Source organism: Ochotona princeps, chromosome 17 (assembly GCF_030435755.1).
Source record: "Ochotona princeps isolate mOchPri1 chromosome 17, mOchPri1.hap1, whole genome shotgun sequence".
In the NCBI taxonomy this organism is placed as follows: Eukaryota; Metazoa; Chordata; class Mammalia; order Lagomorpha; family Ochotonidae; genus Ochotona; species Ochotona princeps.
This window is the reverse complement of record NC_080848.1, coordinates 19,389,987-19,409,696: the sequence shown is the minus strand read 5'-3', so window position 1 is coordinate 19,409,696 and position 19,710 is coordinate 19,389,987. Positions and strand designations below refer to the sequence as shown.

The following is a 19,710-nucleotide window of genomic DNA, read 5'->3' as shown; positions in this document are numbered from 1 at the left end:
CACTCATCCCCCACCCTCCTTGCAGAGTTTGACACACCTGAGTCACGGGTTGTGTTCCTCAAACACAGGAGACAGCTGGGGCCAAGAGGCATGTTAGAGATCACTTCCTGTGAGGAGACCCAGAGGGAAGTAACATCAGGCAGAGGCGGGAGCCCAGCTGCCCCTGGGCCTGATGCAGCTTCCCTGGGGAAGTGACAGCACTGTTACTCCCCTAGCAATGGCCTACCCCAGTAGGGCATGCCCTCAGCAGAGGTGGCATCCGCAGCTGATGCCAACCTGGAAGGAGCTCAGGGATGAGCCAGACAGCAAGTTCTTCCTCGAAGGAAGGCCTGACCCATCTGGAAATCCAGACAGACAGTGGCCAAGTGGACCTCGACCTCCAGGGGACAGCTGCTGTCACCCCAGTATGCACACACACACACACACACACACACACACTGGAGGAGACCGGTAGGGGTCCCAGGGCGAGACCATCTGGAACCTGAGTGCCATCCAAGAGCAGAGGGAAGCCAGCTAGCCACATGCCAGGGCAGGATGCAATGTGAGCTCCAAAGAGGAGGGATGGGATGATGTGAGGAGGAGGGAAGGGGTGACACATCCCACACTCGCTCCGGAAGCCCCAGGCTCAGAACGCCAAGAAGGGGGCCTGGACGGTATCCCTGGCACCTCTTGAGGGACCCAGCCCTGCCACTTACTCCTTGGTTTTGACTCCCTGACAGTTGGATGGAATGTCTGCCCTCCCCCAGGACTGAGAGGAGGTGACTACTAAATTAATATTGGATATATCTGCATGTGTATATTGTCTGTATATATAGCATATATGATATATGTATATGCACACATACATATTTGATATACATATTATATATAATACACACACACATATATTTGTATTTATATAGGATTCTATTGGAAAGGCAGAGTTGCAGAGAGGGAGAGATAGATCTTCCATTTGCTGGTCCACTCCCCAAAGCCAGGCACCTGGAGCTTGGAGATCTCCCGCGTGGACACAGGCTCACAGGCGCTTAGGCCGCCTCTCTCAGGCATGCTAACAGGGAGCCTCATCAGAAATGAAACAGACAGGACTTGAATTGGCACCCTGACGTGGAATGCTGGCATCAGACATAGTGTTTTAACCCACTGTGCCCCAATGCCAGCCCCAGAATGCAACCTTTGCCTACCTCTGCCTATTTCCGGCTATGCTGGGGTCCCGCACCTGAGACCTGTCTTTGGCCTCACCTGCTTGTCCCCAGCAGTGCTGAGGGGAGCAGCTGCTCTTCTTTCCTTCCTGTTCCGAGAGGAATTTCACAGGAGCCTGGAGGGCAGCAACACGGGAAGGACGGATGGGATTTGTGACCCCATGGGTCCTGTGGCTGTCTCCCCCAAGACGACCCCCAGTCCCTGGGGCTCGCCTAAGTGAATGCTTTACAAGGACGGATTTATGAGGGTGTGTACAACCGCCTGTCTGCCGCCCTTGCATCTCACACTTAAATTTGTTGCAAGATGTCCTTCGGGTGAAAAATTTATAAAGCAGTAAAGTGCCTTGCGTGAGGGTGGGGAGGAATATTCATAGCTCACAGCCTTATCTTCAGCTCCTATCCCAACCCTGCTCCTCCCAGGGCCAGGAGATGGGTCTGACTTTCCAGATGGCTGAGGGGGTGGTGGGGGGGAGGGTGGAGTTGGAGTTGGGGTGATAGACTGGGGCATCCTGGTGGTGCTCAGGGAAGGGGGGGACAGCACAGAAGGACCCGGGGCTCCCGTGGTGTGGGGCTGGGAGGAGGGGCTTCTGCATTTCAGAGGCCAGAAAACAATACCTTCAGAACATACCCCTTCCAATACAGAGGGGAAAGGGGGACCTGGCCCCAAGTTCCTGCCCCCTCAGGCCCCTACGCTCCTCACCAGCCTTCTGCTCACTTTCCAATATCTGATCTGGGAGAAGTGGTTCACTCTTCTGGTGTCTTCTAATCCTGACACTAAGCAGACTGTGCCCTCTAAAAGGGACAGACCTTGGGACACTGGAGGCTGCCAACTCTGAGAAACAATGTCCTCCAGTTCGCCTTGGTCCTCAGCCAGGTGCTCCCCTAAGAGCAAGTTTCTGCAGCTAGACCCACAACAAGTCAGATAAATGGGTTTTCTCTCATAAATGGGTTTTACTCTTCCCTGCCTTGGGAAGAGTAAGACAGAGCAAGCAGCTGCGCTGAGAGCTCCCTGGAGGGGCAGGTGTTGTTGGAACACAGCATTGTGTATCGGAGTGCTTGGTTCAAATCCCCCGTCTGCTGCTTCACTCCCCAAATGGCCATAACAGCCCTGGCTGGGCCAGGCAGAAGCCAGGAACCCAAAACTCCATCTGGAGTCTTGCAGATGGGTAGCACGGACCCACATACTTGTTCCGTGGCCCACTTCCTTCCCAGGAACAGGAGCAGGAAGCTGGATCAGAAGCAGGCCAGTATGAATGTCAGTGTAACAGCAGTGACTTAACGTGCTGTGCCACAACATGGGCCTGTTTCTCTGTTTCTTGCTTACATTTTTAGACTTGTATTAAGCACTTGTCAGTCAGTCTGTGTCAATGCTGGGTGATTCTGTGCTCAAGGAGCTATAATTCCATAATCGAGGCAAAGTGGAGAATAGGTCATTATAATTCTATATGCATATGTGTATGCAAGTATATCTATATATACTTATCTACACACAATCATGGTAACTAATAATGTCTGAACAAAGGGTAGGAGTTGTAGCATAGTGGATAAAGCTGCTACCTGCAACATCATCAAATATGAGCACTGGTTTGTGTGCTGGCTGGTCCACTTTTTTCTTTTAGTTATTTTTTATTTTATTTTGATAATCTTTACATAGTTGATTAGGGCACAAAGTGTCAAGGGCTACAGGAAAGTGGGTAAGACCATTGTTTCCACATTATTATTATTTTTTTTCCTAGATCTGGGGTAAAGGGAGAGATAAAGGGAGAAGCCCCACCCAGCCTCCCACCCATCCCAGGTCCCGGATGTGGGCTATGCTCTGAGGGTCCTGCTCAAGTGGTTTTGATAATTCAATGGTTCTGAATTGCTGCCAATCTCACCATTCCATGCGCAATGAAATCTCTCCAGAATCCACTAGCTGACACAGTCTAACTTAGAGTCTCCATTAGCCCAGATGTTCACTTCTGATCTAGCGCTCTGCTCACGGCCTGGGAAAAGCAGCAGCAGATGACCTAAATGCTTGTACTCCTGTATCTACCTGAGAGACCCAGATGACGCCGCTGGCTCCTGGCTTTGACCTGACCCAGTGCTGGCCATTGTGACTAACTAGGGAGTGAACCACCAGATGGAGATCTTTCCTTCTGTCTCTATAATTCCAACTTTCAAAATAAATGAATAAACCTTAAGCCAATCAAAAAGAGGTATATGAGCTGGGGTCAGCGCCATGGCTCAACAGGCTGATCCTCCACCCTATGGCACATCCTTTTGTTTCTCCTTCTCTCAGGAAATCTGACTTTCAATATTGGAATTGGAATGGCCAGAGCTGAGCCAATCCAAAGCCAGGAGCCGGCAGCTTCTTCTGGATCTCCTACACAGGTGCAGGCTCCCAAGGCTTTGGGCCACCCTCTGCTGCTTCCCCAGGCTACAAGAAGAGAGATGGATGGGAAGCGGAGCAGCTGAGACACGAACTGGTGCCCATATGGAATGCCAGCGCTTGCAGGTAGAGGATTAGCCCATGGAGCCATCATGCCAGGTCCTGGTGTGTGTGTGTGTGTGTGTGTAAGAAGTATGACACTCTTAGAGGAAAAAGAAAATTCCTGGTGAAGTGGGAGGCACAATTCAGGTTTTGAGGAGTCTGTGTTTGGTTAGGGAGGCCATTTCCAGCAGGGAGCTCAGCCTGCCCTCCTTACCTCACCCTCTTAGGCAGCCTGGGCTCCCAGAAAGGCAGGCAAAGAGGGACCTTGTGTTCAGGAGGGTTAGGAGGGCCAAGTGGCCAGCAGAGGGAGGGCTGGGCCAAGTAATACGGGTCCCATCAAGGGCCCTGGGGGGCCTCTGAAGGGCTGTCCACCTAAGGACTCTCTCAGGGCAGAAACCTGAGGGGAGCAGGAACCCTAGTCATGCAAGACACGGGCCAGTAGAAGCCAGGGCTGCAAGTTGGGGGGCAGGCTTGAGGACTGGTTGTGAGCATTGACAATGTCACTTTCAGGGGGAGCCAGGGCAAAAGGGGTCCTCACATCTTTCTTCTCACCAGGACCCCCATCTTGCCTGGGAGGTGCACTTGCAGTCCCTGGGGGAAGGCAAGTGGCGGGGGCAAGCACGCTGGGCAGCACCCAGGGGCGCCAAATGTGCAGTTGCCCTTCTTCACATTACCCCTCTGCACAGTCATGCCCTTCAGAGTGAGGAGAAAGTGCAGGCCATGTGGGCTGCAAGACTTCCTTCTCCAAGGCTCAGAGCCGTGGGCAAGAATTGGCTTGGGCTGCTGGAGTGTTGGGCGCGAGCTGCAGGTCAGCTAGGACCATGCTCTCTGCTGTACCACGTGCCATCCAGCTCTTGTCTTCCTGCCTCCCCAGGGTCCCCCAGTTCTCCCTGTCCCCCTTAGAGCGTGCCCCAGTTTGCCCTGCTCTACCTTTCTCAAGAGACTGCTTTGTGGCTCTTCCCACGGAAGGCATCTCTGCTCTCACTTGTATACTTTAGCCCCGATATCAAGGATCCTGGGGGTCACCCTCAAGCAAGGAGGAGTAGGATGAGGGTGTTAGAGAGCCTGCAGGGCCACCCTTCAGGGCAGGAGAGAGCCCTAGCCCCTCAACTAACACCTGCCTCAGCTTTGAGTCTTTGGGGCAGGTGGAGCCTCTAGCCTGGGAACCGGTCTGCCAACCAGTTTAACCAGGACTGGTTTCGACTCAGGGCAGTTCAAAGGAAGCTGGGGTGCACCCGGTCTTGCCCAGCCCAGCAACGGGAGCAGCGGCCCTTAACCCTTTCTCCAGGAATGCCTTGGACAACCTAGGGGTGCTCAGTGCTGGAGCCCTATCTGAGCCTCTCGGAAGGTGAACTAAGTTGGGGGTGTTTCTGGCTACAGCCAAGGAGTGCAACCAGACACTCGAGAGTAGGAATACCCAGGAGAGAGGCACCCGTGCACCCCCTCCTTAGACATCCCTAGGGATTCTTTCCTCTGAGCCATGGGTCCCTGGAGTACCCTGGCTTCTGGGTGGATGAAGGGGCTCTGGGATTGGGTTTCCGGAGTCATGAATATTCATCAGCTTGAGCCAGCCTCTGCTTCTGTTTGCTTAGCCGGGAGGGGCTGGGTTTCAGGTTCACCTTGACTGCAGGAGCTGCCACAGTGCAGCAGGTACCTGCGCCTGCACCTGTTTCTCTGGCACCTGGCACGCAGCTGCTCCAACCCACCTCTGCCGACCTACGCCTGGCGCGGCACCCCGCAGGCACCCCGCCTCCCCGGGCTCTTGAACTCCTTCTCTAGGGAAGGTCTCGCCTTCTAGCCCCGGGATTACAGGTACAGGCAGTGGGCGGTGGGTGGGGAAACTGAGGCATGGGCCCCAGGCAGGGTGCCCAGTTCTGCATTCATGGTGGGAAGGAGAGCCCGGGCACTCTGTCTCCTGTCTACCTCACCTTTCTGGCCTCTTGGAGACCATCCAGGCCTCCCACCACGCTCCTGGGCAGCAAATTGGCCTCTAGACCACTTCCCGCTTCATTGTTTTGGATCATGGCCCACCCCATGACTGCCAGCATTTCTTCCTGCCCAGTGGGAACTTCTCCCTGTTCCTGCCCAGGGCACCTTGGTCTCAGCTATGGGTGAATGTCACTGGGGGCTCCCCAGCAGGATGGGGGAGGGGGCTCCGGGTTTTGTCTTCCACCACCACCACCACCACAGAAACTGACTTTCTCCCCCTGTACCTACACCTCCACCCGTCTGCCCCCGCCTCAGTCAATGGTTAACTTGTCCCAGCTCAGAAAGAGGCCTGGCCCAGTTTGGGCTATTCACAGAACCCAGCTGGGCTTAGGTGGTATGGGAGGGAGACTGTCCTGGGGCACCCAAATGTGTGCCACGGTCCTGACTGGCAAAGCTGTGGGGGGGTCTGGCTGTTCCCTTGGGCTCTCAAGCTGGGCAAACAGCAGGGGGGAGCTGACATCCTCAGGGGCTGATTTCCATGTCCCACGGATTACAGGGCCTGGGGGCAAGCACTCAGCCCTCAGCACGGCCAGTCTGTAGCCCTCCAGAAGCATAGGGCAGGGCCCACCACTGTCATCACTGCTGTGGCTAAATGCTGGGTTGATGCCAAATCCCAAGTTGCCTCCAGCCTTCTGTGCGCAGGCAGGGGCTTCTGGCTGTAAGAGATCCTGCTCTTTGCATTGATGGGTGTCTGGCAATGTCACAACAACCTCCTTTTGTGGAGTTCTGTAGATTTTGCTTTATTTTATAGGCTCACTGTTTAAGACTCCTACAGCTGGGTTAGTGTGTAAAGCTGAAGAATAGCCAGTGAGTTCCCCGTTCTGCCACGTCACATTTCCATATGTTGTGCTTCCCTAAAGAGGCTAACACTGGGGCTCTGATGTCCTCCCCGACGGGCAGGGAACATCCTGGAGACGCCAGGAGACAAAGGCCCCCTGGGAGGAGGCTCATGGACAAGGAACATAGGCTATTCTGACAAGTTCCTGGCAATCTGATCCATTACCCAAATGGAAAACCAGCCAGAGTCTTACTTGAGAGACATTGAAACAGGTGTATGATAAGCGGTACAGGGGCAGCCGTGGTCCTGTACAGGGCCGGGCATTGGATGGTTGGAGCAGGGAGCTGCCGGGCTGGAGCTTCTCTTCCTCCATCCCCAAGCCCATCGGCTGCGCCAGCTACGCAGTGATGGAGTAGAGTGCCTTGCCTCCGACCAGGCAAGCACCCGGGGCACCGCAGAACTCAGCTAGCCAGCACCTTCTCTTTCCCTACAACTCCTTCCAGAAGCCCATTCTGGAACACCAAGTTCTGTGCAAGGCTGTGCTAAGCTCAGGAGGGGCAGGCTGCCAAAGCAAACCTCTCAGGCCGCCCCAGGGCGCCCCCTTCGCCAGGGTGCTCGGGGATCTAGTTATCCAGCCACCCTCGCCCTCTCCTTCCCTCGCCAAGTACTGGCTGCCCAGGAGCGCCCCGGTTTCTTTGGCTGTTTGAGCTCAGATACAGGGATATAATGACTGGCCCCATGGGGTTTGCTTTCCCTGAAAAAGAGGTGAGCAGGAATCTAGGGTAGGGTGGACCCAGTAAATGCTGACATGCAACCTAGGCCTCTGTGTGTTGGTCTCCTCTCTTAAACACTTCATACTCATTATGACAATTCTGGAAGGCAGAAAACCAGGGTGGGCAGGAGACGTCCTGTCTGCCTCCTATATGAAGAAAACCTCTAAACATCACAGGGTCAGTTTGCTGCTGGGTGTTTTTACTGATTCTTTATTTATTTAGAAATATTTATTTGTTTTTATTGGAAAGTCAGATTTATAGAGAGAGAAAGAGAGACAGAAATATCTTTCATCCGTTGGTTCACTCCCCAAATAGCCACAATGGATAAAGCTGAACTGATCCAAAACCAGGAGCCAGGAGCTTCTTCTGGGTCTCCCATGTGGATACAAGGTCCCAAGGCTTTGGGCCTGCCTCGACTGCTTTCCCAGGCTACAGGCAGGGAACTAGATGGGAAGTGGAACAGGTGGGACACGAAGTGGTGCCCTTATGAGATCCCAGTGCAAGTAAGGCAAGGATTTAACCACTAGAGCCTCTGCTGGGTGTTTTTAGAAAACAGAGTGGGGACCACCAGTCCCTCCAGCAGTGATGGATTCATTTGCTGGTGCTGAGGCCAGCTGCCCACTCACCCAGCTACCTAATGCTCACTGCTGCTACAGGCTCCTCCCTAGAGCTGTCACAGCCACCCAACAGTCCTAGGAACTTGACTGTCAATCTCTCCAGGCCCCAAGTTGTCCTTATGGATCATCCCTCTGCCTGCTCCTTGCCTGATCTTAACCCTCAGCAGTCAGCTATGCCCAGCTCCTGCCTTTACCCGGCCAGCCCTCAGTGCCATCCAGGTACTGTCACCTCTCAGAGCTTCTGCTGGCTGAAATGACTCCTTGACAGGGTTCAGTGTGAGAGGGGGTTCTTAGAGTGGGCCACTCTGGGTTGGGGCACATGGCTCATGCGTGGAGAAGCCTGTGTGCCCTGATAGGAAGTGCAACCTGCATGCTACGGGGGCCACCGCCTCTACACTTCGCTCTAGGCCCGACCTCGCTCACTGTCTTGCAACTTCCCAGCTTCCTGTGAAACTTGTGACCTTGTGCAGCCTGTGTGGGGGAGGGTGCCATTTCTCAGGGGTCACTGCCATGCCCAGGAGCTCTGCTTGGTCAAGTGCGCCCACATGTCCGAGAACAGTGACTGACAGTGGAGCTAAATGATACACTGAGGCCTGGAGAAACCACCTGCCAAGAGGTCTCCAGGTTGCGACAGTGCCAGCCTGAGGTCCCCCTGACTTCCCATTTGAAAAAGCTCAGCACCCAACTTATTCTGCCGCCACCCCACCCCCCCACCCGAAAGTCTGTCTGGTATGGTGTTGTGGGTATCACAGATTCTGTTTAATTTTGTAATGGAGTCCAGGCAAAACCGCAGGATATGTCTGTCCGTGTGTGTGACTGCCTTTGCATTCCAGGCGGTGAGGCCTGACAGGGTAGTGGGGAGGACTCGGCTGCTGTGACTGTCAAAGGCCTTGATGCTGTGTGGCCTTGGGACAGCAGGTGCTCCCTCAGGCCCTACAACCCTGCTGTCTCTGTGGTGCGGCTGTCCCCCTGGTTCGGCAGATTCCCTGTCCGTGCTGCCCTTGGGGGCTCTTGCGCCAGACCCTTCTTTCTTCTTGCTCTCTCGAGAAATGTCCTGATTTTTGTTTTATTCATTTGAAAGGCAAAGTTTTAGAGAGAGGTGGGGAGAATCTTCTATTTACTGGTTTATTCCCAAATGACTGCAATGGCCAGGGCTGGGCCAGGTCAGTGCCAGCAGCCAGGGGTTTCCATGGGTCTCCCACGTGGGTGGCAGGGATCCAAATACTTGGGTCGCCCTCTGCAGTGTTCCCCAGGCTGTTAGCAAGGAGTTAGATGGGAAGTGGAGCAGCTGGGACATAAACTGGTGCCCATATGGGATGCCAGTGCTTGCAGGTGGTAACTTTATCTGGAATGTCATGGATTCAACCCCTTGTTTTCTTTATTTGAAAAGGATAGAGAGAGAGAGAGAGTAAGAGAGAGAGATATTGATTCTCCATCCATTGGTTTACTCCTCAAATTACTACAACAGCCAGGGCTGGGTTAGGCTAAAGCCTGGAGCCAGGGACTCCATCTGGGTCTCCCACACGGGTGGCACGGGCTCCTAGTATTTGGGCCATCCTTGTGGTTTCCCAGGTGCATCAGCAGGTAGGCTGAAAGTGGAGCAGCCGGGACTGGACCCAGTGCCCAGCTATGGGATGCTGGCATTACAGGCTGCGGTTGAACCCCCTGTGTGCCACAATGCCAGCACCCATTCTTCAGGATCCTGAGTCTACACAGGGCCTGCCCAGGTACCCTTCCCCTACTGACCCGTGTCTCCCCAACCTTGTTCAGCAGCAAAACCCTGCCTCCTCGGCTCTGGGAGCGCCATGACGGACGTCGGCTGGTGGAAACTGACCTTCCTCCGGAAAAAGAAGTCCACTCCCAAGGTGCTCTATGAGACTCCTGATGGCCTTGTGCAGACGGAGGGAAGCACTGAGCCGCCGCGGCCTGACGCGGACAGCCCCAGCAGTGACTTTAACAACCGCTTGGGGAAGATGGTGGACAAGAACACAAAGGGCAAACACGTCAAGGTCTCCAACTCGGGTCGTTTCAAGGAGAAGAAGAAGGTGCGTGCCACGCTGGCCGAGAACCCCAACCTTTTTGACGAACGGGAGGACAAAGGCCAATGACAGGGACAGGCGAGGATGCTGGCACCTCCCAGCCCCCTGCCATCAGCAGGTCTGAGGCAGGAGCTTGCCACGCTGGCCTCTGGGGTGGCGGTGGAAGCCTTTGGGGTGGTTGGTGCCTGCTAGCAGGAAAGTGTGCTGTTAGATTGGTGCTCCTGTACCCGAGCGCGTGCAAGGCCCAGGAGATCCCAACGTCTCCCCATCCTCCCCCTGACGATGACGACAATGCACAGTAGTATTCCAGTGCAAGGAGGCGGACCCCCCAACCCGGAAAGGAAGAGTCCACTTTAAACAAGTGGCAGGGCCCAACGTGGCCACAGCCCAGGGACTGGACAGCAGGAGCCAGCCAGACTCCGCCTTTTCCCCGGAGCACAGGGTCAAGGTTGAGTCTGAATTGCTGTTCCTTCTACCTTTTGTGCCCTGGACCAACCCTGAGCAGAAGCCACGTGATGGGGGCTGGTTTTCTTGGAGCCAGAGGTGGGAGGCGTTGAACTTGAGCTCACCTCCTAAGAGAAGTGGTGAACTTCCTGGAACTTTTCCCCAGGTGTGGAAGAATAGAGGATTCTGACACTCTGCAGGGGAGCTGCTGCAGAGCCACACCCCAGGCCCCATCTGTGACCCCACTGGAGCCCTCTGGTCACCACGCTGCAGGTGGCTGGTCATGCACCTGAGGTCCAGACCAGGGGGAGCAGTGGGGATGCTGTGGTAGGAACTAAAGCAGCCTGCCCAGGCCTCTCTTTCCCTTCCTTGTATTTAAGATGGATCAGCCCCAGAGATGAGTTCTGGAGCCTTGATTTTTGTTCTACAATAATGAATTGTAGGTTTCTCTCTTTATAATCAATGATGCTGCTGAAGCAGAGGCGCTTTATGCTTGCGTCTGGCACTATGGAGTTGTGTTTTGTGTCTATCCCTGCTTCCTGCAAGCGCACTGGGTCTCTGGGCTCAAACTGATTCCACAGATGTGACAGCAAAGCAACTGGGACACTAATTTGCCATCAGATTATGCCTGGGGGGGGGTGGGCAGGCAGAGGAAGGAGCCGGCTGCTTCTCAATGCCCAGTCCCCTCTGATTGGCAGAGAGGCCTTCAGGGGCTCCGAGAGAGTTGGGGAGCCCTTCAGTGAGTGACCCCAATGGCTCAGCTTGGCTTAAGATCAGGATTCAAATTCTGCCTCCACCCCTTAGGAGCTGGGTGCCTTTGGGGATTTTTTTTTTTAAGCAACTTTTCTATGTCTCGGTTCCTGGCGCTATGGCAAGGGCTTCACTGACTACTGTTTCACAGGGAGTGGGCAGTGGTAAGTGGCCCACAGGCAGCACCATAGCAGGTGCTCAGTGAAATGATGGCTGTCCCCCTTCTCTCACCAAAGGAACCCACTCAGTGAGGGAGGAGGATGCTCTCTCCCAAGATCTCCGCTCTGGTCTTTCTCAAGCCACAAGAGGCAGGAGGTAGAAGCAGCTGGCCACCTCTCTGGTGCCCGTGAGGGGAACACAGGGAGAGACCACGGTGGCCACCACACCCTGCAGTCCTGCAGCATTCACTCAGCTCCCAGTAGGCTCCGGGGCCTCTCCCAGGGAACTGTCGCTCAGGAACTCCATCACCAACACAAACAGGTGCACGCGCCTGACCCCTTGTTCGTGCCTCACCCAGGCTAGGCCTTCATTCAGAGGATCGGGAGGGGCAGAGGCCGTGTTCGTCTCCAGGTGGAGTGCTGAGGGTCTCATGAGTTATTTAATCCAGAAAAATCTGCTTGGAGGAGCCCAGCCTTCCCCCACACCAGCTACTCTGCCTGTGCTACTGGGCGCCATGGACCAAGCACTCCCAGGGCTCCTCATCCCATCATCTCAGCCCCTCCTGAGGCTCAGCCAGGTTTAATCATTTGCTCTAGGTGAGCCACTGGCAGTGGCAGAGACGGGACTAAAGCCAGAGCTGGTCTGTGCCTGTGGCCTCACTCTCCTGTCACACTGCAGAGTCTCACCTGCTGGGTGGTTGGGAGTGGGGGGACGGTCACCTGAGGCTGAGGCCACAGACACAGCAGGGGAGGTGGGGGGTGCTGCACCTGCTTCTCACATTTGGAGCCTGAGGAAATCTCACAGCCCCAAGGCTGGCTGTTCCCCAAGACCCCAGCCTGCAGAGAGCTCCCTCATCAGCTTGCCCTGGGATTCCCTCCCATAGGCCCTCGGCCACAGTGTCACATTCCTGCTAATACTGGCCCCACACTGCCACCTGCTCCCCTATTGCCATCGCTCCTGTGTGCCTTGTGTGCTGTTCCAGCTCACAGCCCAGAGTGATCCTCATAGGAATCTTCCAGGGACATTTCCCATATACCCATAAACAGGGTGCTGGGGAGGCTGCTGGCTGAGGTGCAGGCTAGACCCTAAAGGGAGGTCTGGCTGCCCAGGGAGTTGAAGCAAAGCAGCTACAAGTTTCCGGGAGATCCAAGGAGGAGGAGGAACCGGGAGAGGCTGCAGGTTATTGACCAGTTTCACTGGGAAACAACCCAAGTGGAGGGAGGGAGAAGGCAGAGGAGGCCAGCTACAACCGGCTTCTGCTGCCCAGGTGGGACGCAGCCTGGGCGGCGGGCTCCCCCTGCTGGACGCTAACCCTCGTGGCACCGAGAATAGAGGTGGGAGGAATTCTCTAATTCCCCTCCTTGGGATGGGGCGGGACCAGGCCAAGTAGCACATTCACGTCATACACAGTTGACAGGCTTTATTACTGATTTGGTACAGTGATTGACAGACAGAGGACTGAAAAGGAAGAGCTGAGATTAGGCTCAAGACTAGGGGGGCACATAGCCCCCAATGAGAGATAGGGGACACTTCACACACACAAGCACGAAACAGCCTGCAGCACAACCAGCAGGCAAAGTAAGGTGAGGACACCCAGGGGTAACTCTACGCTCAGAATACGGGGCTGCGTGGGGGGGACCCACAAAGGGGCTGTCCTAGGAGGAGCCCTTGTCAATGCCAATAAAACTCACGCCCAGTCAGTGGAAGGAAATAGTGGACAGAGCAGCAAGTTCAATGCCAACCAGCGCAAATAATAGTTTTCTGATCGTGGCTTAGTCATAGCAAACATTTGCCCAGCCTGGCTCCTCTCTGTAGCCAGCAGGCTTCTGCTCAAGAACAAATATCTAGGACAGCTCAGTGCAGGACTAAGCCAAGGGTTATGAGGTATCACCAGCAGGACAGGACGGGGTGTGCCACGGGCTTAGAAGCTGGGGAGCCTGGCAAATTAATTGCAGAATTGGGTTCGCAGGGGCCTGGCTGGGCCTGAGGCTCAGATGGACTCCCAAGAGCTGCTGTCGGAGCACCACACAACCAAGGACACACCACACACAGGTGCTCATGACCTTGGCTGCACAGAATCCCCCATGGCAGCCTGTAGCTCCCCCAGGAGCCAGGCTGCACTCAAGAGAGAGCAGGAAGACCCAGGCACCAAGAGTTCTAAAATGCCTGGGGGATCCCAGCGTGGGGGACAGCTGGGGACCCAAGGATGGTCACCAGCAGAGGTGGCAAGGAGGCTAAGGGGATATGGAGTGTGGGAGCAATTTGGAAAGCAAAATGTCTGCAATAATTCAGTTTCATATTTGAAAAGTTCAACATGTATACACACACATATGGAACTGGCTTGAGCAAACATGGACGGTAACACTTGATTAAATTCTTCCTGGGCTGTAGGTAACCAATACCCTTCCCCAGAGTTATCGACTAACCGGGATTGAGTGGCCCTAGTGACAGCGTCCTCCCTCCCTGACCACCAGCCTGTCCCCTCCCAGGCACTCCTGATGGCCTGCAGTCTTGTGCCATACTGAGATGATTCTCACCCTGAAATTCCCAACTCTGGGTCCCGGGGAGCGTGCAGCTGTGCTTCGGGGAACGGAAGGCAGCATCAGTGGGGCAAAGGCTGTAAGAGTGTCCCACCAAGAGGTGTGTCCAGGTTCTGTCCGTTGTAAACCCCAGAAATCAATTCTAGTTAAAGCACACACACAAAGGAACTGAGAGAAAAGAAACTGCACAGCCCCGGTGTGGGGGGGAAGGGCTCAAGGTGGTTCTGGGAATTTTTTTTTTTTGATGGATTCCCATGGCTTTGCGGGGCGGGGCCCTGTCTCTCCATTTCAAAAATCAAATTATTGGCAAGAAAATCTGATTGGCTGGACAGGTTCTAGAGCCTATGCTGGGGCCCATCAGCTTGAACCAGTGTGATTCAAGGATCTCTGGCGAGGCTGCTGGGGTACTGGGGTTCACCCAGTCACCCCAAAGGGAGTTGTGGCCACTGCCATCCCCGGGGGGAGCTGCTCCAAGAAATAAACCATAGGTGAGGTCAAGAAGGTTATTTGGATGTTGCCATTTCCCACCGGTCACCCTCTGTCATCCTCTGAGGCACTGTCACACTCACTCTAGCAGTTGACGGGGAGCCAGCAGAGGGCTGAGGCTTGGGTACCAGGGTGGGGAGGAGGGTCAGTTCCCAAGGGGCTCAGCTCCCTTCCCTCAGCCTCACCAGTGGCCAGCAGGGCTGCGATCAAGGTCAAGGGGCCAGTCTCTCATAAAGCCAGCCTTCCTCCCCCTTGTGGGTCATGGGCCCCAATGCCATCTCTCCCGTGGGCATACTGCGCCGAAAGACAATCCGGTCATGCAGGCGGTTGGTTTGGCCTTGCCAGAATTCTATCACTTGCGGGCACAGGATATAGCCACCCCTATGGAGAGAAGCAGAGGTTACAGTGTTGTGACTTGTCCGGCTGGTCACTCGCCTGTCCCCAGCCTTTGTCCCGGCTGGAAGCTGCTGGGTACACCTGCTGAGGGCGGCCTAGGAGATAGGCAGGCTTGGGCTTCTGTGAATGGCTTTGTCACTCACCAGTACTCAGGCTTGGGCACCTCTTGCTCCCGGTAGAGCTGCTCCAGTTCCTGGTTTTTCTTTCTTAGATACTGTGCAGGGGGTGCAGAGGAGAGAGGGGCAGCTGATTTAGTAACGACTCTGTGAGCATGAGCTCTGGGCCAGGGTGCTAGGGGATACAGGTGAGCAAGGTGGGCTAGCCTGGCCTCCAGCAGCATGCCATCAGTGGGTGGCTGTTCCCCTACTCCCCGAAGGGATATCTATGGGAGAGTGAGAGAGCCCTGGCATCCCGGGGACAGCCACAGAGGGGGCACACTCACATCTCGATTGGGGATCACAGAACTCTGCCGACTGACCACAGCTCCGATCTGGCTGCTCTTGGGGCGGGAATGGAAGTAGCTCTCGGCTTCCTCCTTGGGCAGCTTCTTCACGGTGCCCTCCACACGCACCTGCACAGGGGATGGCCTTGGCTGAGAGGCGGCCAATGCCACCTGCCCTCCTTGCCAACCCAGGTCAGCCTCCTTGCTGCTTTCCTACCATCTGCCCCCAGCACTCCTGGCTGCATCTACGTTAACTGACTGAGAGCTATGAGAGACACGGGGTGGGGGTGGGGGATGAGGTTAAGGCAGTTGGCTTGCCCAGTCTGGGATCCTTCACTAGGCTCCTCTAAAAACTCGGGCCCCTGCCAGCTGCACCCACCCTGGGCTGCCCTGGGAGTGCTCACTCACCTGGCGATTAAGGGGCTCCCAGTAGAAGACGAGAGATGCAAAGGGATTCGAGTTCTGAAAATGGGAGAGACTCCAGAGTGAGATGTCAGGACAGGGAGAGGAGGCATCCAGCCAGCTGCAGGGTTGTGGCGCGCTGGGGGTGTGCAGTGCCTAGGCTTCCATAAGATGTCCTTACTGTCATCTCCCTGCCTGCGGTCCCCAAGGTGGAAATGAGCTCAAAGAGGTTCAGCAATGTGCCTGAGCTGGGCTGAAGCCAGTCCAACTGCAGAGGGAAACTGTGGCTGCTTTCTCTCTCCTATGGAACTGTGTGTGTTGAGAAGTGTGCCTCTGGCTGGCAGCGACTCAGCACAGGCCACGTTCTGTGGGTTCATCGAATGCATAGAGTGCCAGGGATCTGTATCTGACACCAGGCAGTGCTAGGGGTACCATGATGAACACAAAACGCAGCCTCTGCTCCTACAGAGACGGCTGCTGAGTCCAAGGGACAGTAATGCAGAATTACAGGCCCAGGTGCCAGGTGGGCAAAGAAGAGATGGCAAAGCAACAAAGCCCTGGAGCCAGCAAGGCTTGGGAGCTGACTTGGCGTCCAAGCCCAGGAAGGTTTGCTGAGGGAGATAACGTTTGGGCTGAGATACGAAGAAATGGGCAAAGAGCAGGTGCCTGCTAGACAACACAAGTGGAGGTGGGGAGCACACTTGTTGCTCATTCGCTGCAGGCAGAAAGGGCGAAGGTCAGGAGGCGGGAGCAGCCAGGCTCTGCAACGACCAAGTGTGGAGCAGAACAGGGGCCCACAGTCCCGGGAGCGATGTTCAGGGACCCCTCACCAGTTCCTTCCCTTTGCGGCTCTCAAAGTTGGTGAAGAAGCGGAAGCCATCCTTGCCGAAGCCTTTCAGCAGCAGCATGCGGGCAGAGGGTTTCCCGTCCCTGGAGGCAAACAGCGGAGCAGCCGGGTCAGGGCCCACTTCCAGGGCCCAGCTTCTGTGCCCCTGCCCTGAGATGTCCCGGTACCACCTCCAGTAATGCCCACTGTGCACTCAGCCCAATTTAGCTCTTCCTCTCCCATGTGCTCTGAGCACTTGTCCTGGCATATACAAGTGGGACATCACTGTCCCCAGAAGCCATGTATTAAAGCCCAAGCAACATATTTGGAGATGGGCCCTGGAGGGAGGTCAGGAGGGTTAGATGCCAACATAGGGCTGGGGCCCCAGTCCAATAGGGCTGGTGTCTTATGGAAAGAGGAAGAAAACCAGCATATGAGAGGTTGTGGGAGGGCTTGGTGGAAAGCAGCCATCTGCATGCTACAAAGTAACCCACTGTGGGACTAGCATTGTCGGACAGCAAGTCAAGCCACCTTCTACAACGTTCAGGGCTCTGGGGGTGGTGCAGAGTCCTGCCTTCAAGGCCTGGCACAGCAGTGAGGGGGCAAAGAACAGAGAAAGGCAGGCAGGTGAAGCGTCTCTCTGGGTAGATGGTTGTACGTGGAATGACGCTCTTGAGCCCTGTGCATGCTGTCAGCAGAGGGACAGAGCTTTACGGAGGGATCCCGGGAGGAGAGCTCTTCTTATTGTTTGCAAAGATCAAGTTCATTGGTTTGAGAAGCAGTTGACACAGAGAGGGAGACACAGAGAGAAAGAGACCAAGAGACCTTTCATGTGCTGGTTCACTCCCCCACATGCCTACAATCGTCAGGCCCCAGCCAGCCCAGAAGCTGGGAGCTCCGTCCAGGGGCCCCAAGCACTTGACCCCTCCTCTTCTGCATTCCCAGCACCTTGGCAGGGAGCTGATCACAGGAAGCAGTCAGGAGTCAAACCAGCATCCCGATAAGGGATGCAGGCATGGCAGGTGGCTGCATGTTAACCTGCTGTTGACACAGCAGCCCCAGGAGGGATGGCTTGCAAAGCGCTAACGGAGCTGGGGAGATGCAAAGAGGTGGGAGGCAAGGAGTTGCACAGGGCACTGCATTTGATCACTGCAATGGGAGGCCATGCTCTGCTCTTTGGCTTCTAGGTGAGGACATGGAGGCCCAGAGAGGACAATTAACCTCCCCATGGTCACACAGCCTCCCTTCCCGCCCCCCCACTCGGAGCTCACACCCACGGACCTGAGATCCTCCTAAATTTGCCCATCTACCCCCAGGGGGCTTTGCAGCCATCCTCACCTGGTGCAGGTGGCCAGACACATGGCGTTGGCTTCCCCTATGTCAGGACACTGGACAGCCTCCTCAAACCAGATGGCAAACTGCTTCATGGGGTCCAGGGAGGCTAGTTGAGTCTCCTCAAAGGCCTGTGGAGGAATTTCCTGTGGTTTAATAAATATTACGACTATGGAGCTTCTAAGGGGCTTTGCAAACATGAACTCATGTGGTCCTCACAGCAACGATCTCACACAACACAGCAGCAGGAAGCAGGCTCTGTGCCCTGTTTCGGCCTGCAAGCCCCGGCCTGGGTTCCCTCCCCGTCCGTCCCCTGCCCGGGGCTAGCACCTCTTGGTCCCCTCGGTAACTCTTGCGCATGGGTCCCAGGTCCATGGCAGCACCGCGATCGCACAGGTGACGCAGGTAGGCCGGCCACTCAGCAGGTCGCCCCAGCTTGACTGAGACAATCCGCAGCCCGCACGTCATGGGAGGGGGGGCGCAGGTCACGTGACCGGGCGTCGCCAGGCGGGGGGCTGCGGGCTCCGCGAGGTTCGGAACCAATATCTCCCAGCGGGGGCGTCTCCGCTGGGAGAAGGAAGGATTTGTCAGAGGGCAAGACAAGTGAACGGGGCCCCACAGCCAATGGGAGCACAGAATCAGAAGGGAAAAGTCAGTGCGAAGAGGCCATTGGTTGGAGAGCCGTCATTAGAAAGGCAGTGGGCCAATGGGCTTCTCCGGGGGCGGGAGCAGAGAGAGACCAGGAAATGCTGTCGCCGGCGTTCAGACCCACGCGGAGGCTTGTTAAAGGTGCAGACTCCCCGTCTCTGGTGTAATCGGTTAGCGCGTTCGACTGTTAACTGTAAAGGTTGGTGGTTCGAACCCACCCTAGGAGGTTGGGAAAGGTATAGGAATTGCTGCAGCCCAAGTCCCGGGGAGCCGCGGAGCGGTCGGTATGCGGGGCCAGTGTGCAGTGGGGTGGACCATGGTAGGCGCCTGAAGAGGGGAAGGGGTGGGTGAGCTGGCTGCGGGTCCGTGGGGAGGGTCAGAAAATCCTGGGTAGGGTTAGAAGAACCCTGCTAAGTGGGACGGGGCCAGAGGGAAATTGGCGGGCAAGACATCACGGGCTTCTCCCTCACCAGGCACGAGGATTGTCGCCATCCGACTCTGGGTCTCTGCCTTCCAGGCCAAGCTTCCCACTTTATACATTTTGCCCTTTCTGGATAATAGATTAGTCCCCAGGTTAATGCCATTGATGGTGAGGGACAGGGGAGCAAGCAGCTGTGCAGAGCTGCTTCCAGGCTGTGTACATAGGGCTGAGTTTTCATTCAGCTTTTTTTAAAATTACTTTTTGGGCCCTGATGGCCCAGTGGTCTTGCATGCACCAGGATCCCATATGGGTGGTGGTTAATGTCCCAGCAGCCCCGCTTCCCATCCAGCTCCCTGTTTGTGGCCTGGGAAAGCAGTAGAGGACGGCCCAAAGCCTTGGGACCCTGTACTTGTGTGGGTGACCAGGAAGAAGCTCCTGGCTCCTGACTTCAGATCAGCTCAGCTCTGGCCACTGTGGCGGCTTGGGGAGTGAACCAACAGATGGAAGGTCTTTGTCTGTGTCTCTCCTCTCTGTAAATCTGCTTTTCCAATAAAAAAATCTTTTAAGAAATAGTACAAAAATTTTTTTTAATAATTATTTTTATTTGAAAGGTATAGTTACTGAAAGAAAGGGAACAGATGGGGAAAGAGAGAGATCTTTCATCCGCTGGTTCACTCCCCAAACAGCCGCACTGGCTGGAGGTGATGTATCTGAAGCCAGGAGCCAGGAGCTTCTTCTGGGTTTCTACATGGGTGCAGGGTCCCAAGGCCTTGGACCATCTTCTGCTGCCTTCGCAGGCACAGTAGCAGGAAGCTGGGTCGGAAGTTGAGCAGCCTCTGGTCAGAGCCTTGGAGTGAAGCTGAGCTCCACAAAGTCCCCCTCACCACCATTAGATGCCTTTGCCCTCATCCCTGATTATGCTTGAGGCACAAGGAACTTGAAGGACACGCGTGCTACGTCTGGAGGCTCAAAGGACACTGGTCTTTGAACTCTCCG

At 55.5% G+C, this 19,710-nt stretch overlaps 2 protein-coding genes across 3 annotated transcripts; one reads left to right on the top strand and one right to left on the bottom strand.

Annotated features, from left to right (window-relative positions):
• The first annotated feature begins 5,285 nt into the window (after positions 1–5,285).
• On the top strand, positions 5,286–10,434 carry PRR15L (proline rich 15 like). Of its 2 annotated transcripts, none has more exons than XM_058676362.1 (2): positions 5,286–5,484; positions 9,603–10,434. In XM_058676362.1, the coding sequence occupies exon 2, from the start codon at positions 9,635–9,637 to the stop codon at positions 9,935–9,937; it is 303 nt and encodes a 100-aa protein (XP_058532345.1). In that variant the 5' UTR covers positions 5,286–5,484; positions 9,603–9,634; the 3' UTR covers positions 9,938–10,434. The 2 variants fall into 2 exon arrangements, with proteins under 2 accessions (XP_058532345.1, XP_058532344.1); XM_058676361.1 differs by having other exon boundaries at positions 5,287–5,484; positions 9,600–10,434.
• A 3,816-nt stretch (positions 10,435–14,250) lies between these two features.
• Positions 14,251–18,191, bottom strand: PNPO (pyridoxamine 5'-phosphate oxidase). Its single transcript, XM_004591111.4, has 7 exons — positions 17,976–18,191; positions 17,652–17,776; positions 16,318–16,417; positions 15,494–15,547; positions 15,086–15,214; positions 14,787–14,857; positions 14,251–14,628 (listed from the first exon to the last, which is right to left on the bottom strand). The coding sequence occupies exons 1-7, from the start codon at positions 18,111–18,113 to the stop codon at positions 14,460–14,462; spliced, it is 786 nt and encodes a 261-aa protein (XP_004591168.2). The 5' UTR covers positions 18,114–18,191; the 3' UTR covers positions 14,251–14,459.
• Between the last annotated feature and the right edge of the window lie 1,519 nt (positions 18,192–19,710).

What these genes read in the sequence shown, in the direction of transcription:
- PRR15L (XM_058676362.1), top strand. Translation starts at nt 9,635, where the DNA reads ATGACGGACGTCGGCTGGTGGAAACTGACCTTCCTCCGGAAAAAGAAG.
- PNPO (XM_004591111.4), bottom strand. Translation starts at nt 18,113, where the DNA reads ATGACGTGCGGGCTGCGGATTGTCTCAGTCAAGCTGGGGCGACCTGCT. An exon ending in GTTACCGAGGGGACCAAGAG is followed by an intron (nt 17,777 to 17,975) that starts GTGCTAGCCCCG and finishes ATTCCTCCACAG; the next exon opens with GCCTTTGAGGAGACTCAACT. An exon ending in GGGAGCCCCTTAATCGCCAG is followed by an intron (nt 15,215 to 15,493) that starts GTGAGTGAGCAC and finishes TCCCCTGTGCAG; the next exon opens with GTGCGTGTGGAGGGCACCGT.